The 16,452-nt window shown below is 48.8% G+C and overlaps 1 protein-coding gene across 1 annotated transcript in view; it reads left to right on the top strand.

The window, feature by feature from the left end:
• adgrb3 (adhesion G protein-coupled receptor B3) overlaps positions 1–16,452 on the top strand; it is a gene marked incomplete at its 5' end in the record, with an annotated part of 302,913 nt that overhangs the window by 133,316 nt on the left and 153,145 nt on the right. The window contains 2 exons of the mRNA XM_084170757.1: positions 1,720–1,884; positions 5,008–5,161. Of these exons, the coding sequence (XP_084026883.1) occupies positions 1,720–1,884; positions 5,008–5,161 (319 nt within the window). The remainder of the gene's footprint in view (positions 1–1,719; positions 1,885–5,007; positions 5,162–16,452) is intronic.

Here is a 16,452-nt window from a genome sequence, read left to right on the forward strand (position 1 = left end):
AGACAGGTCAGGGCCTGGCTGACACAGTGTGTGTGTCCATGTGACGGACGTCACTGTGCTCGCTCAGCCGTCCCACTTTCACACAGAGACTAGAACCCAGAACATCTGCCTTGCAAACACACACGGCCGCCCTCATGACAATGTCTTAGTCAACTACGCTACCAAAAAGCTAGTGACCATGTCCCATCAATTAGATGTATTAAAATCCTGTTAGATATACTGTATATGTGTTATTCATGTAGTTCAGTGTTTGCTACGCTAAACTGTCTGTCTCAGAGGTATTTCCAACACTTAGATGTTAGCTTAGTATTAGTGGACTGCTAGCAGTCTGAATGTATGAAGTCAGAACCCTGGAACTCTCGTCTTCAAATATGATTTTTACAGTAATGCATTGATAATGTTATAGAAAACTGGGAGACATCAATGCTCTCACACCAAATCTTGGTGTGAAGTAGGTAAACGTTGCAGTACTGGCTTGTTGTGTGATGGACGTGGTTGGGATCATTTCTGTCCATTTCAGACCTCCACTGAGGTTAGTCCTTGGACCTGTGTGTAGATACGGGGTTAAATACAGGTCGGATGGAGGGATGGAGGAGGAATGGAGAGAGGAAATAGAGGAGTGTGTCCCACTTCCCAGGGTTGTTCCACCTTTCAGACAAGGTCATGTGATTAACTGTTTAGCTGAGGGGGACCATCTGTTTTTTTCTAATGCTCGATTTTACTGTGTTCATTAAAAAGCCATAAAACATGCCACTGCTTTGGGAAACTTTATCATAAAAGGCGTTTTAATATTGGCAAAGTGAGGAAAGTTATCACCGCAGTCCCAGGGCAGCCTCCCCAGCCATAAAAGGAGACATATTCCTGATTATTACAAGTATTATCAGTCATTTTATTAATTGAATCCGGCTAAAATTCTGCCCAAAACTCATTTTTTACTATATCTCTGGGTACTATAAAACATGTCCATAGATGTGTCCCAAATGGCACCCTATTCCCTGGGTCCTGGTCAAAGCTAGTGCACTATATATTGAATAGGGTGCCATTTGGGACACATATTTGGGACACAACCCATGTGTCCCAGTATATATAATCCCACTTACTGGTGTCTGTGTAAAAATGAATTCACATTTTCTAGATACACTTCATAGTATAGCTGCATCCCCTGGGGGACATAGAACATAGAATGTTCAAGGTCATGTGGTATCTGTACTACCAACTAAATGTTGCTCTTCCCAGAGTACCCCTGAAGTACCCCCTCATGTACATTTTACCAGTAGGACTATGGTCTCATGAGTCTTCTCAAGTACCCCCTGTGGGTAAGGCAATCAGCAGACAAGGAGAGCACACAAGGAGAGGAAATAAGGAGAGGACACGTGGAGAGGAAACAAGGAGTGGAAACAAGGAGAGGAAACAAGTAGAGGACATAAAGATAGGATACAAAGAGAGGACACAAGGAGAGGACACAAGGAGAGGACACAAGGAGAGGACACAAGGAGAGAACACGAGGAGAGGACACAAGGAGAGGACACGAGGAGTAGACACAAGGAGAGGACACGAGGAGGAGACACAAGGAGAGGACAGATATTTAGGCATTTGAGAAAGAGCCCCTCTTTAACAGTGATGTGGCTCCTCCGCAGCCAATGGCCAGTGGTTTAACTTTGATATGTCTCTCCTCCTCAGCCAATGGCCAGTGGTTTAACTGATCTGTCTCCTCCTCAGCCAATGGCCAGTGGAATCCCTGGGGGCCTTGGAGTGGCTGCTCCAAGTCATGTGACGGGGGTTGGCAGAGGCGGTCGCGGGTGTGCCAGGGGGCGGCGGTCACCGGGCAACAGTGCGAGGGCACGGGGGATGAAGTCCGCAAGTGCAGTGACCAGCGTTGCCCAGGTAACGATAACCCCATAACCGCCATAATTGAGACTGCAAGAGTAAATTAACTGTAAGTGTGGCGTGAAGATAATGATCTTCCTCTATGCTGAGGAAGAGGGAGCTGTAGGAGGATAGGAAACGAGTTACATAAAGCAGAGGGTAGGTAGCCCAGCTTCTGCTCTGAAAACAGACAGAGCATGTAAAGATACAGTCTGCAATCCAACAATGGATTCAACAACAGAGTAATAAAAACCTTATATTTTGGCTTATGATAAAGATTGACAGTTGTACTAAACTCATTAGATATGCATACTGTAGGTTATTGTCTATTCTTCAAGAACCAATGGGTAAATATCAATAATTGAAATGACAATTGAACAGCTTCCCAAATCACAGACTGTAGCTTTAAGAGGAGAACGTTAGAGAGAGAGAGAATGGAGAGAGACTAGAGAGAGACTAGAGAGAGACTAGAGAGAGACTAGAGAGAGAATAGAGAGAGACTAGAGAGAGACTAGAGAGAGACTAGAGAGAGAATAGAGAGAGAGAGAGAGACTAGAGAGAGACTAGCGAGAGACTAGAGAGAGACTAGAGAGAGAATAGAGAGAGAGAGAGAGACTAGAGAGAGACTATCGAGAGACTAGAGAGAGACTAGAGAGAGAGAGAGACTAGAGAGAGACTAGAGAGAGACTAGAGAGAGAGAGAGAGACTAGAGAGAGAGCGCGCGCGAGAGAGAGAGAGAATGGAGAGAGACTAGAGAGATACTAGAGAGAGAATAGAGAGAGAGAGCAAGAGAGAGAGAACAGAGAGAACAGAGAGAGAGAGAGAGAGAGAGATAATGGAAATAGACTAGAGAGAGAGAGAGAATGGAGATAGACTTGAGAGAGAGTGAGAGAGAACGGAGAGAGAACAGAGAGAGAGAACAGAGAGAGAGAGAGAACAGAGAGAGAGAGAACAGAGAGAGAACAGAGAGAGAGAGAGAGAGAGAGAGAGAGAGAGAGAGAGAGAGAGAGAGAGAGAGAGAGAGAGAGAGAGAGAGAGAGAGAGAGAATGGAGATAGACTAGAGAGAGAGAGAGAATGGAGATAGACTAGAGAGAGAGAGAGAGAGAATGGAGATAGACTAGCTTCTAGCTGTAGGCCTAATTTATGATTAATATCTTAATATTAGGTGATGTTGTTGATCCACTCACTTGTTTGAATCTCCATGGAGACCGTTCGCTACCACTGCGATTAATGCAAATTCAAGCTTTTGTTTGACCATTATTTCCCTGTAAAGAGTGGCATTGTGTCTGTTTTAGTAGTAAGGACTGTAGGGAAGCAGTTCCCATTATCAATCTTTTTCAGACCTGTTCTATTTTAAGCATCCAGTTTAATCCAACACAAAGAAAACATTTTTGAAATATAGCATTTTCATGTATTACAATCTAGTTACAATCTAGTCTACACTTATGCAATTACAGACAACATAGCCTAAGTCAGAGGAGGCTGGTGGGAGGAGCTATAGGAGGACATGCTCCTTGTAACGGCTGGAATGGAATTAATGTAATGGTATCAAACACATCAAACATATGGAAACCAGGGGTTGGAACCAAAATTATTTTCCAATCGTTTTGTTCTGAACAGAACCATTCTTTTTTTTCATTCCGTTCCACTGTTCCGACCAGCAAAATAAAGTTCTGAACTGGTTCTAACCCAAAAAAATACCGGTTTATATTGTTCCTTTCTGTTCCTTTCTGTTCCTTTTTAAACCTCTGAAATATATATAATTTTTTTTACATTTATCTCTACATTAAATAACTTTACTGATCAGTGCACCCAGAGCAGCTTGCTATGGAGCGGGTAAGCCATTTAATCTGTATAGGAAAGTCGTTAATAGCAAATTGTATTTTGCCGTAACAGCATGTTTCAATCATAATGAAAGACAAACACACACACTGGGCTGCCAGTCACAGTGTAGGGCGCGAGATGCAACTGGAATGTTGAGGGTGAGGAGAGAGCGAGAGAGTATGGAGGAAGCTTGCCTTGAAGCGCTGGGCATCTTGTTATGACATGCATTATCTGAATTAGGCCCACTACGGAGGAGCAGCTTCTATGGAGGAACTTTGAATGTCTTTGAACTTCCGAGTTGGTTTAACGTTGGACCAGAGCAAACGTTAGCTAGCTAACTAGCTAACAAGCTTGTGTGTGCAGAGCAGCACTAGAATTAAAATCACGTCTTACCTTTTTGTAGTTAATAAATCCAATGTGAAACGTGATAACTATAGTATCCTTAACTAGCATTGAAAAAGTAAATCCATTCTTCTCTAATTAAACATCTCTCCCTAATTTCTGAATTACGCTTGTAACGTTGTCAGTAGGCTACAGTAACCTATGCTTCAGAGGGGGAGGGGCTACAGTAACCTATGCTTCAGAGGGGGAGGGGCTACAGTAACCTATGCTTCAGAGGGGGAGGGGCTACAGTAACCTATGCTTCAGAGGGGGAGGGGCTACAGTAACCTATGCTTCAGAGGGGGAGGGGCTACAGTAACCTATGCTTCAGAGGGGGAGGGGCTACAGTAACCTATGCTTCAGAGGGGGAGGGGCTACAGTAACCTATGCTTCAGAGGGGGAGGGGCTACAGTAACCAATGCTTCAGAGGGGGAGGGGCTACAGTAACCTATGCTTCAGAGGGGGAGGGGCTACAGTAACCTATGCTTCACAGGGGGAGGGGCTACAGTAACCTATGCTTCACAGGGGGAGGGGCTACAGTAACCTATGCTTCACAGGGGAATGGCAGGTAGCCTACACACAAATGTACACCAACTGGCAAAAATGTCCAGCTGGCAGGCAGACGCTGGAATAATAATAATCATCATTTCTGAGTGACAGAGTGAAGGCTTTGCATAGGCGCGTTGTTGCGACTTAAAATAACGTTATTAACCGGTTCCCATGCTTTTAAAATAATGGTTATCTTCCGGAACAGTATAGATCACTTTAGTTTATGGTTCGGGTTCTGTTCCTCAAATAATTTTGTTATTTTCTGTTTTCCGGTTCTGTTCCCTGAATGAGCCCGTCCTCCTATAGCTCCTCCCACCAGCCTCCTCTGGCCTATACATATTTCTGAGTCAGCAATAACCCAGCAATGTCTATGGTTCCCTACCCAGCGCCGTATGAGATCTGTCTGGAGGACTATGCTGTATCCATGGTGTGGAAAAGAACACCTTCAGGAGAACTGGCCTTCAACAGGTGTCCTCCCAATGCCACGGGTAAGGAGATGTGTGTGTGTGTGTGTGTGTGTGTGTGTGTGTGTGTGTGTGTGTGTCCTCCTAATCCTACAGGTAAGAACACGGTCATGCCCTGGGCTTTTGTCTAGCCTAGTGGTTACCATCACTGCCTTTGGGACATGTGAGCGTGGTATCCAACACTTGTCGGACCCACCCTCTTATCCTACTTTTTACATTCAAGTCTTCACTTTAACTTTGATTAATTAAAAACATGCAAAATAACACTTTTAAAAAAGGATTGTCCTGCTTGTCTGAATTCTGGCTCCGGTCACTGTATGGCCATTGACCGAATAATGAACCAAGGGAAACTAGAGCACTTTAGAATGTTCTACTGTACCTTAGTTGATAATGAAATTAGTCATTTTCCAGGCGCTATATGTTGGCTTTTCATTGGGAGCTTTCTGTCCATTACTCATGTGTAGAGCGGACTAGTGGTGATGGATGTGTCCCTGTCACATTCCACTGAAACATCCATTCCTGCTGTGATGGATTTGAAGTGCTTTACACAGTGTATGAGTCCCAAATGGCACCCTATTTCCTATACAATGCAGTACTTTTTTTTAAAATGCTGCACTACATAGGGAATAGGGTGCCATTCTGGATGCAGATGGTATCTACTGAACAGATTTCCCTATTTGCATTTCATTGACCCTCACAGCATTATGTCAATTCTGTGAGAGTCAATGGCGCCGACGGAGACCTGGTGCCGACGAAGATGGCGGCCTCGCGACTAGCTCTTAGGGAACTTTGTGGTATTTTTTTTTTTGTATGTATTATTTTTTACGTTATTAGCTCAGGAAGTGTTTTGTGTCATTACATACAGCCGGGAAAAACGATTAGATATCAGAGCGGCGGTAACTCACCAGCATTATGACCAGGAATACGTCTTTCCCGAAGCAGATCCTTTGTTTGCTCTCCCCAGGGCAATTGAACTGATTCCGGCGGCTGACCCAAAACATCGCCGGCGGAGGAGAGGCACTCGGAGCAGCCTGCTGGTTCGACTTAGGAGGCTCGCACACCACCCACTGCTTCCAAGTATACTACTCGCTAATGTTCAGTCTTTGGATAACAAAGTCGACGAGCTCAGGGCAAGGATTTCATTCCAGAGAGACATCAGGGCCTGTAATATACTTTGTTTCACAGAAACATGGTTCTCTGGGGATATTCTGTCAAAATCGGTCCAGCCAGACAGTTCATCGCGCAGACAGAAATAAATATCTCTCCGGGAAGCAGAAGGGTGGAGGTGTGTGTTTCATGGTGTTTCATGGTGTAATTGTAGTAACATACAGGAACTCAAGTCCTTTTGTTCACCCGACCTAGAATACCTCACAATCAAATGCAGACCGTATTATCTCCCAAGATAAATTTATTTGGTTATAGTCATGGCCGTGTATATCCCCCCTCAAGCCGATACAACAACGGCCCTCAAAGAACTTCACTGGACTTCATGCAAACTGGAAACCACATATCCTGAGGCTGCATTTATTGTAGCCAGGGATTTTAACAAAGCAAATTTGAGGACTAGGCTGCCGAAGTTCTATCAACATATCGACTATTGTACTCGGGCTGCTAAAATCCTCGACCATTGCTATTCGAACTTCTGGGATGGTTATAATGCCCTTCCCTGCCCTCCTTTCTGCAAATCTGACCACGACTCCATTTTGCTCCTCCCTTCCTATAGGCAGAAACTCAAACAGGAAGTACCCATGCTAAGGACTATTCAACGCTGGTCTGACCAATCGGAATCCACGCTTCAAGATTGTTTTGATCATGCGGACTGGGATATGTTCCGGGTAGCTTGCGAAAACAATTTAGACGAATACACTGAAACGATGTTGTGCCCACTGTGACTATTAAAACCTACCCTAACCAGAAACCGTGGACAGATGGCAGCATTGGCGCAAAACTGAAAGCGCGAAACACCGCATTTAACCATGGCAAGGTGACTGGGAATATGGCAGAATACAAACAGTGTAGCTACTCACTCTGCAAGGCAATTAAACTGGCAAAACATCAGTATACAGACAAAGTAGAGTCGCAATTCAACAGCTCAGACACAAGACGTATGTGGCAGGGTCTACAGACAATCACGGACTACAAAAGGAAAACCAGCCACGTCACCGACACTGACGTCTGTCAGGAGTTGCTATGGTAGGTGTGGTGTGGAATCAGGCGCAGGAGGCAGAAGTAAAGTCCAACAAAAATACTTTAGTAGATATCACAATAAATATCCAAAACCAGCCCGGAGGCGAGAAAAGCGCGCACAGGCGTATACAAACGGGCGCAATCAACAAGTGCGTAAACTACTCCTAAAACACAAACAAGGAGGAAAGCACAAAATAGCGCACCAAAATACATGCAGCGCAGCAACACGACATGGAACAATTACACACAACACCTAACTAACAACAAGGAAACTAAATAGGGTGCTAATTGAGACATAACACAAAACAGGTGTGACAAACAGACAAAACCAATCAAACAAGAAACATAGAGCGGTGGCAGCTAGTACTCCGGAGACGACGACCGCCGAAACCTGCCCGAACAAGGAGGAGGGGCCGCCTCGGCCGAAACCGTGACAGTACCCCCCCCTTGACGCGCGGCTCCAGCCGTGCGCCGCCCCCGGCCTCGGGGACGACCAGGAGGACGCGGAGCAGGGCGCGTAGGATGACCACGATGGAATTCGGTCAGCAGGGACGGATCCAGAATGTCCCTCCTCGGCACCCAGCACCGCTCCTCCGGACCGTACCCCTCCCACTCCACGAGATATTGGAGACCCCCCATCCGGCGTCTCGAATCCAGGATGGTCCGAACAGTGTACGCCGGAGCCCCCTCGATGTCCAACGGGGGCGGAGGAGTCTCCTCAATCTCAAAGTCCTGGAGTGGACCAGCTACCACCGGCCTGAGGAGAGACACATGGAACGAGGGGTTAATATTCTTGTAATCAATGGGCAGTTGTAACCTGTAACACACCTCGTTCAATCTCCTCAGGACTTTAAAAGGCCCCACAAACCGCCGACCCAGCTTCCGGCAGGGCAGGCGGAGGGGCAGGTTTCTGGTTGAGAGCCAGACTCGATCTCCAGGTGCGTACACTGGCCCCTCACTGCGTTGTAGGTCGGCGCTCGTCTTCTGTCGACGGATGGCTCGCTGCAGATGGACGTGTGCAGCGTTCCACGTCTCCTCCGAGCGCCGCACCCACTCATCCACAGCAGGGGCCTCGATCTGGCTCTCATGCCAAGGTGCCAGAACCGGCTGGTACCCTAACACACACTGGAAAGGGGTTAGTCTCGTGGAGGAGTGGCGGAGAGAGTTCTGTGCCATCTCAGCCCAGGGCACATATCTCGCCCACTCCTCCGGCCGGCCCTGACAATATGACCTCAGAAACCTACCCACATCCTGGTTGACTCGTTCGACCTGCCCATTACTCTCCGGGTGGTAACCCGAGGTAAGGCTCACCGAGACCCCCAACCGTTCCATAAAGGCTCTCCAGACTCTGGAGGTAAACTGGGGGCCTCGATCAGACACTATATCCTCGGGTACCCCGTAATGCCGGAAGACGTGAGTAAATAGAGCCTCAGCGGTCTGTAGGGCAGTAGGAAGACCCGGCATGGGAAGGAGACGACAGGCCTTCGAGAACCGATCCACAACGACCAGGATGGTGGTATTCCCTTGTGAGGAGGGAAGGTCGGTAACAAAATCCACCGAGAGGTGAGACCAGGGTCGTTGTGGAACGGGCAGGGGTTGTAATTTACCCCTGGGCAAGTGTCTGGGCGCCTTACACTGGGCACACACTGAGCAGGAGGAGACATAAACCCTCACATCCCTGGCTAACGTTGGCCACCAGTACTTCGTACTAAGGCAGTGCACTGTCCGGCCAATACCTGGATGTCCAGAGGAGGGGGACGTGTGAGCCCAATAAATCAGCCGATCCCGGACCTCGAGCGGGACGTACGTCCGACCCACCGGACACTGTGGAGGGCTAGGGTCGGTGCGTAATGCCCGCTCGATCTCCGCATCGACCTCCCACACCACCGGTGCCACCAGACAAGACTCCGGTAGTATGGGAATGGGCTCCACGCACCTCTCCTCCGTGTCATACCGCCGGGACAGGGCATCTGCCTTCCCGTTCTGGGACCCAGGGATGTAAGTGATCTTGAACACAAACCGGGCGAGAAACATAGTCCATCGAGCCTGGCGAGGATTCAGTCTCCTAGCTGCCAGAATGTATTCCAGGTTACGGTGGTCGGTCAGAATGAGGAAAGGGTGCTGAGCCCCCTCAAGCCAATGCCTCCACACCTTTAGGGCCTGTACTACGGCTAACAGCTCCCTGTCCCCTACGTCATAATTCCGCTCCGCCGGACTGAGCTTCTTAGAATAAAAAGCACAGGGGCGGAGCTTAGGTGGTGTGCCGGACCGTTGTGAAAGAACTGCCCCGATACCGGCCTCAGACGCGTCCACCTCTACTTGGAAGGGTAAAGTGGGATCCGGGTGCGCCAGCACCGGAGCCGAGGTAAACAGGTCCTTCAGTCTCCCAAAGGCCCTGTCCGCCTCAGCCGACCACTGCAAGCGCACCGGACCCCCCTTAAGGAGAGACGTTATGGGAGCTGCCACCTGTCCAAAACCCTGGATAAACCTTCGGTAGTAATTCGCAAAACCCAAGAACCGCTGCACCTCTTTAACCGTAGTTGGGGTTTGCCAATTACGCACGGCGGACACTCGGTCCACCTCCATTCTCACCCCTGACGCAGACAACTGGTAACCCAAAAAGGAGACTGACTCCTGAAAGAACAGACATTTCTCGGCTTTGACATACAGGTCATGCTCCAACAGTCTCCTCAATACCCTGCGCACCAGGGCTACATGCTCGGCCCGAGTAGAACTGTACACAAGAATATCATCTATGTACACCACTACTCCCTGCGCCTGCATGTCCCGGAAAATCTCATCTACAAACGATTGGAAGACTGATGGAGCATTCATTAACCCATATGGCATGACGAGATACTCGTAATGGCCTGAGGTAGTACTAAATGCTGTCTTCCACTCATCGCCCTCCCTAATGCGCACCAAGTTATATGCGCTCCTGAGGTCCAATTTTGTGAAGAACCGTGCCCCGTGTAATGACTCCGTCATGGTCGCAATCAGCGGGAGTGGATAACTATATTTCACAGTCACCTGATTGAGACCGCGGTAATCAATACACGGACGCAAACCTCCATCCTTTTTCTTCACAAAAAAGAAGCTCGAGGACGCGGGAGAAGTGGAGGGCCGTATGTAGCCCTGTCTCAGAGACTCGGCAATGTAAGTCTCCATTGCCCTTTTCTCCTCCTGTGACAAAGGATACACATGGCTCCGCGGGAGCGCAGCTCCTGTCTGGAGGTCTATCGCACAATCCCCCTGTCTATGAGGTGGCAACCTTGCCGCTCTGGTCTTACTAAACACGAGTGCCAAATCCTCATACTCAGGCGGAATGTGCAGTGCTGGCATCTGGTTCGGGCTCTCCACCGAGGTCGCCCCTACGGAAACACCCAGACATAGCCCCTCACACTGAGCAGACCACCCTTTAAGAGCCTTCTCTCGCCACGAAATCGTAGGATCATGGGTAATCAACCAGGGAAGCCCCAGTACCACCGGATACGCAGGAGAGTCGATCAGATAGAGTTGAATCGTCTCCTCATGACCCCCCTGCGTCATCATCCTAAGTGGCGCCGTGACCTCCCCAATTAACCCAGATCCTAACGGACGACTATCTAAGGCATGTACAGGGAAGGGTTTATCGACTGGAAGGAGGGGAATCCCTAACTTAACACAGAATTTACGATCTACAAAATTCCCAGCTGCGCCTGAATCGACTAGCGCCTTATGCTGGGAACGAGGTGCAACCTGTGGGAAACAAACAGGTAATGTAATGTGTACGACAGAAAGCTCTGGGTAAGTAGGGCGCCTACTCACCTGGGAGGACTCCCCAATGTGTGACCTGCCATCTCCCTCACCAGGGGACCCTCCCCAGCACCTAGCCGCGGTGTGCCCTCCGCGGCCACAGTTGGTGCAGGAGACTGCCCCCCTCGGGTTCCCTCCTCTCTTCCCTCTAGCGCCAGCACCTCCAAGCTCCATCGGGCTCTGCTCGGAGGCGCTGGAGGGTGGAATGGGAGGCCCCCACCTGGGACGTCCGCGGGTCGCGAGCAGGGTGTCCAGCCGAATGGCCATGTCCACCAGCTGGTCAAATGTTAGTGTAGTATCCCTGCACGCTAACTCTCTGCGGACGTCCTCCCGAAGGCTACATCTAAAGTGGTCTATGAGGGCCCTCTCATTCCACCCTGCATCGGCCGCTAGAGTCCGGAACTCCAGCGCAAACTCTTGAGCGCTCCTCATCCCCTGTCGGAGGTGGAATAGACGCTCCCCCGCCGCCTTCCCTTCTGGTGGATGGTCGAAGACAGCACGGAAGTGGCGGGAGAACTCCGCATAGGTGACTGTGGCGGCGTCTATTCCCCTCCATTCGGCGTTGGCCCACTCCAACGCCTTGCCGGTGAGACAGGAGATGAGGGCGGAAACGCTCTCGTATCCCGAGGGCGCCGGGTGTATGGTGGCAAGGTAGAGTTCCACTTGTAATAGGAACCCCTGACACCCGGCAGCGGTGCCGTCGTACGCCCTCGGGAGCGAGAGCCGAATCCCACTGGGTTCCGGTAGTTGGACGGGCGGGCTGTCCGATGGTGATGGTGCGATAGGTGGGGGTGTGGGTACCCCGCTGGTTTCCCATCGATGGAGGGTGTTCATTACGCGGTCCAAGGCGTGCCCGATCTGGTTGATTCGATCCTCTTGACCGCGAAGACGCTCCTCCATGATGTCGGTGGGTGCTCCTGCTGATTCCATATGTGGTGTGTAATTCTGTCAGGAGTTGCTATGGTAGGTGTGGTGTGGAATCAGGCGCAGGAGGCAGAAGTAAAGTCCAACAAAAATACTTTAGTAGATATCACAATAAATATCCAAAACCAGCCCGGAGGCGAGAAAAGCGCGCACAGGCGTATACAAACGGGCGCAATCAACAAGTGCGTAAACTACTCCTAAAACACAAACAAGGAGGAAAGCACAAAATAGCGCACCAAAATACATGCAGCGCAGCAACACGACATGGAACAATTACACACAACACCTAACTAACAACAAGGAAACTAAATAGGGTGCTAATTGAGACATAACACAAAACAGGTGTGACAAACAGACAAAACCAATCAAACAAGAAACATAGAGCGGTGGCAGCTAGTACTCCGGAGACGACGACCGCCGAAATCTGCCCGAACAAGGAGGAGGGGCCGCCTCGGCCGAAACCGTGACAACGTCTAGCTTCCGGACAAGCTAAACACCTTCTTCGCCCGCTTTGAGGATAACACAGTGCCACCGATGCGGCCCACTACCAAGGACTGTGGGCTGTCCTTCTCAGTGGCCGATGTGAGTAAGATATTTAAGTATGTTAACCCCCGCAAGGCTGCCGGCCCAGACGGAATCCCTAGCCGCGTCCTCAGAGCATGCGCAGACCAGCTGGCTGTTGTGTTTATGGACATATTCAATCTCTCCCTATCCCAGTCTGCTGTCCTCACATGCTTCAAGATGGCCACCATTGTTCCTGTACCCAAGAAAGCAAAGGTAACTGAACTAAATGACTATCGCCCCGTAGCACTCACCTCTGTCATCATGAAGTGCTTTGAGAGACTAGTCAAGGATCATATCACCTCTACCTTACCTGTCACCTTAGACTCACTTAAATTTGCTTACCGCCTCAATAGATCCACAGACGATGCAATCTCCATTACACTGCACACTGCCGTATCCCATCTGGACAAGAGGAATACCTATGTAAGAATGCTGTTCATTTACTATAGCTCAGCATTCAACACCTTAGTACCCTCCAAGCTCATCATTAAGCTCGAGGCCCTGGGTCTGAACCCCGCCCTGTGCAACTGGGTCCTGGACTTCCTGACAGGCCGCCCCCTGGTGGTGAAGGTAGGAAACAACATCTACACTTCGCTGATCCTCAACACTGGGGCCCCACAAGGGTGCATGCTCAGCCCCCTCCTGTACTCCCTGTTCACCCATGACTGCGTGGCCAAGCACGCCTCCAACTCAATCATCAAGTTTGTAGATGACACAACAGTAGTAGGCTTGATTACCAACAATGACGAGACAGCCTACAGGGAGGAGGTGAGGGCTCTGGGAGTGTGGTGCCATAGAAATAACCTGTCACTCAACGTCAACAAAACAAAGGAGATGATTGTGGACTTCAGGAAACAGCAGCGGGTGCACCCCCCTATCCAGATCGACGGGATCGCAGTGGAGAAGGTGGAAAGCTTCAAGTTCCTTAGGGTACACATCACTGACAAACTGAAATGGTCCATCCACACAGACAGTGTGGTGAAGAAGACGCAACAGAGCCTCTTCAACCTCAGGAGGCTGAAGAAATTTGGCTTGGCACCTAAAACCCTCACAAATGTTTACAGATGCCCAATTGAGAGCATCCTGTCGGGCTGTATCACCGCCTGGTATGGCAACTGCACCGCCCGCAACCGCTGGGCTCTCCAGAGGGTGGTGCGGTCTGCTGAATGCATTACCTGGGGCAAACTACCCGCCCTACAGGACACCTACAGCACCCAATGTCACAGGAAGGCCAAAAAGATCATCAAGGACATCAACCACCCGAGCCACTGTCTGTTCACCCCGCTATCATCCAGAAGGCAAGGTCTGTACAGGTGCATCAAAGCTGGGACAGAGAGAATGAAAAACAGCTTCTATCTCAAGGCCATCAGACTGTTAAATAGCCATCACTAGCACATTAGAGGCCGCTGCTGCCTATTGAAATCACTGGCCACTTTAATAAATGGAACACTAGTCACTTTAATAATGTTTACATATCTTGCATTACTCATCTCATATGTATATTCTGTATTCTATTCTATAATATTCTACTGTATCTTAGTCAATGCCGCTCTGTCATTGCTTGTCCATATATGTATATATTCTTAAATTCCATTCCTTACTTGGATTTGTGTGTATTGGGTATATGTTGTGAAATTGTTAGATATTACTTGTCATATATTACTGCACTGTCGGAGCTAGAAGCACAAGCATTTCGCTACTCCCGCAATAACATCTGCTAAACACGTGTATGTGACAAATAAAATTTGATTTGATTTGATGTGTTTTTAAATAACCTACAGTCAACGACAGGGCCACATTACCAGGCTTCCTATGATTATATTACCTACAGCAGTATGGCACTTTCTAACTGCTGTTTTCTACAAGCAAGGAAAAAGGCCTCCTCCTCTTCCTCCCCCTGTCCTCCTCCTCCTCCTCCTCCTCCTCCTCCTCCTCCTCCTCCTCCTCCCCCTTCCCTCCCCCCCTTGTCCTCCCCCTGTCCTCCTCCTCCTCCTCCTCCTCCTCCTCCTCCTCCTCCCCCCCCCCCCTGTCCTCCTCCTCCTCCTCCTCCTCCTCCTCCTCCTCCTTCCCTCCCCTCCCCTTGTCCTCCTCCTTGTCCTCCTCCTTGTCCTCCTCCTGTTTATCAGAGACCTGATGACTCCACAGTGTACCTGTTGGTTCATCCATGCGGTGGGGCTGATAAGCTGCTGTGGTTGTTTGTGTTGTGAATGGTAGAAATTGAAGCATGGAAGCAGTTACACTGAACCATCTAGTCCTCCACCGCGCTCTCTGTTTGATTCCACTATCAGACCACTGGATACGGAGGACATTGAAAATTGCAGGAGGTGTTTGGTTAGACGAAGGTTTGCGTCCCAAATTGAACCCTATTCCCTATATAAAGCATTACTTTTGGCCTTGGTCAAAACTAGTGCACTATGTAGGGAATATGGTGCCATTTGGGACCCAGCCGAGTTCTATCTGGTCTGTGAAAAGAGATGAAAACAGGACCAGGGGGATTGTGTTGAGGAAACAGGGATGCTCAGTGGGGTGGGGGAGTGCGTGTGTGTGTGCATCTCTTGGTGGAGCCATGTGTGGAGTACTCTCCAGCAAGTCAACAGCTGGGTAGGTACGATGCAAAACCCTTGTGGAAGATGGCGTGGCGTTGGATGGTGTGTGTGTGTGTGTGTGTGTGTGTGTGTGTGTGTGTGTGTGTGTGTGTGTGTGTGTGTGTGTGTGTGTGTGTGTGTGTGTGTGCGTGTGCGTGTCCCCATATCAGTGTCAGTGCTACTATGTTGATACCCTGACACAGTGTATCCAATTCGTTTTTTTAATGTGTGGACATGCCTTGTTGCTTGTTGCAGTTGAACACAGATGAAAGCACATATGATGTGAGAGACGCTGGTGTAGATATCTCTGTTGTATGTAAAACGCTGGTGTAGATATCTCTGTTGTATGTAACATGCTGGTGTAGATATCTCTGTTGTATGTAAAACGCTGGTGTAGATATCTCTGTTGTATGTAACACGCTGGTGTAGATATCTCTGCTGTATGTAACATGCTGGTGTAGATATCTCTGTTGTATGTAACACGCTGGTGTAGATATCTCTGCTGTATGTAACACGCTGGTGTAGATATCTCTGTTGTTTGTAACACGCTGGTGTAGATATCTCTGTTGTATGTAACACGCTGGTGTAGATATCTCTGCTGTATGTAACACGCTGGTGAAGATATCTCTGCTGTATGTAACACGCTGGTGTAGATATCTCTGCTGTATGTAACACGCTGGTGTAGATATCTCTGTTGTATGTAACACACTGGTGTAGATATCTCTGTTGTATGTAGGACACTGGTGTAGATATCTCTGCTGTATGTAACACGCTGGTGTAGATATCTTTGCTGTATGTAACACGCTGGTGTAGATATCTCTGTTGTATGTAACACGCTGGTGTAGATATCTCTGTTTTATGTAGGACACTGGTGTAGATATCTCTGCTGTATGTAACACGCTGGTGTATATATCTCTGTTGTATGTAACACGCTGGTGTAGATATCTCTGTTGTATGTAGGACACTGGTGTAGATATCTCTGCTGTATGTAACACGCTGGTGTAGATATCTCTGTTGTATGTAACACGCTAGTGTAGATATCTCTGTTGTATGTAAGACACTGGTGTAGATATCGCTGCTGTATGTAAGACACTGGTGTAGATATCTCTGCTATGTGTAACATTTAACCTTTAACACTATTGCACAAACACAGAAGGTAGCATCTGGCTTCCAAATAGCTATAGTGTATTTTCAGCCCTATACTCCCACTGGAAGATGTGAGGGGCTGGGGGAAATTACACAAGGAAGATAAGTCTCCTATGAACAAGCATTAATCTCTCTCTCTCCCCCTCTTTCTCTCTCTCTCTCTCTC

The sequence above is a fragment of the Coregonus lavaretus genome (assembly GCF_964263955.1).
Source record: "Coregonus lavaretus genome assembly, chromosome: 1".
In the NCBI taxonomy this organism is placed as follows: domain Eukaryota; kingdom Metazoa; phylum Chordata; class Actinopteri; order Salmoniformes; family Salmonidae; genus Coregonus; species Coregonus lavaretus.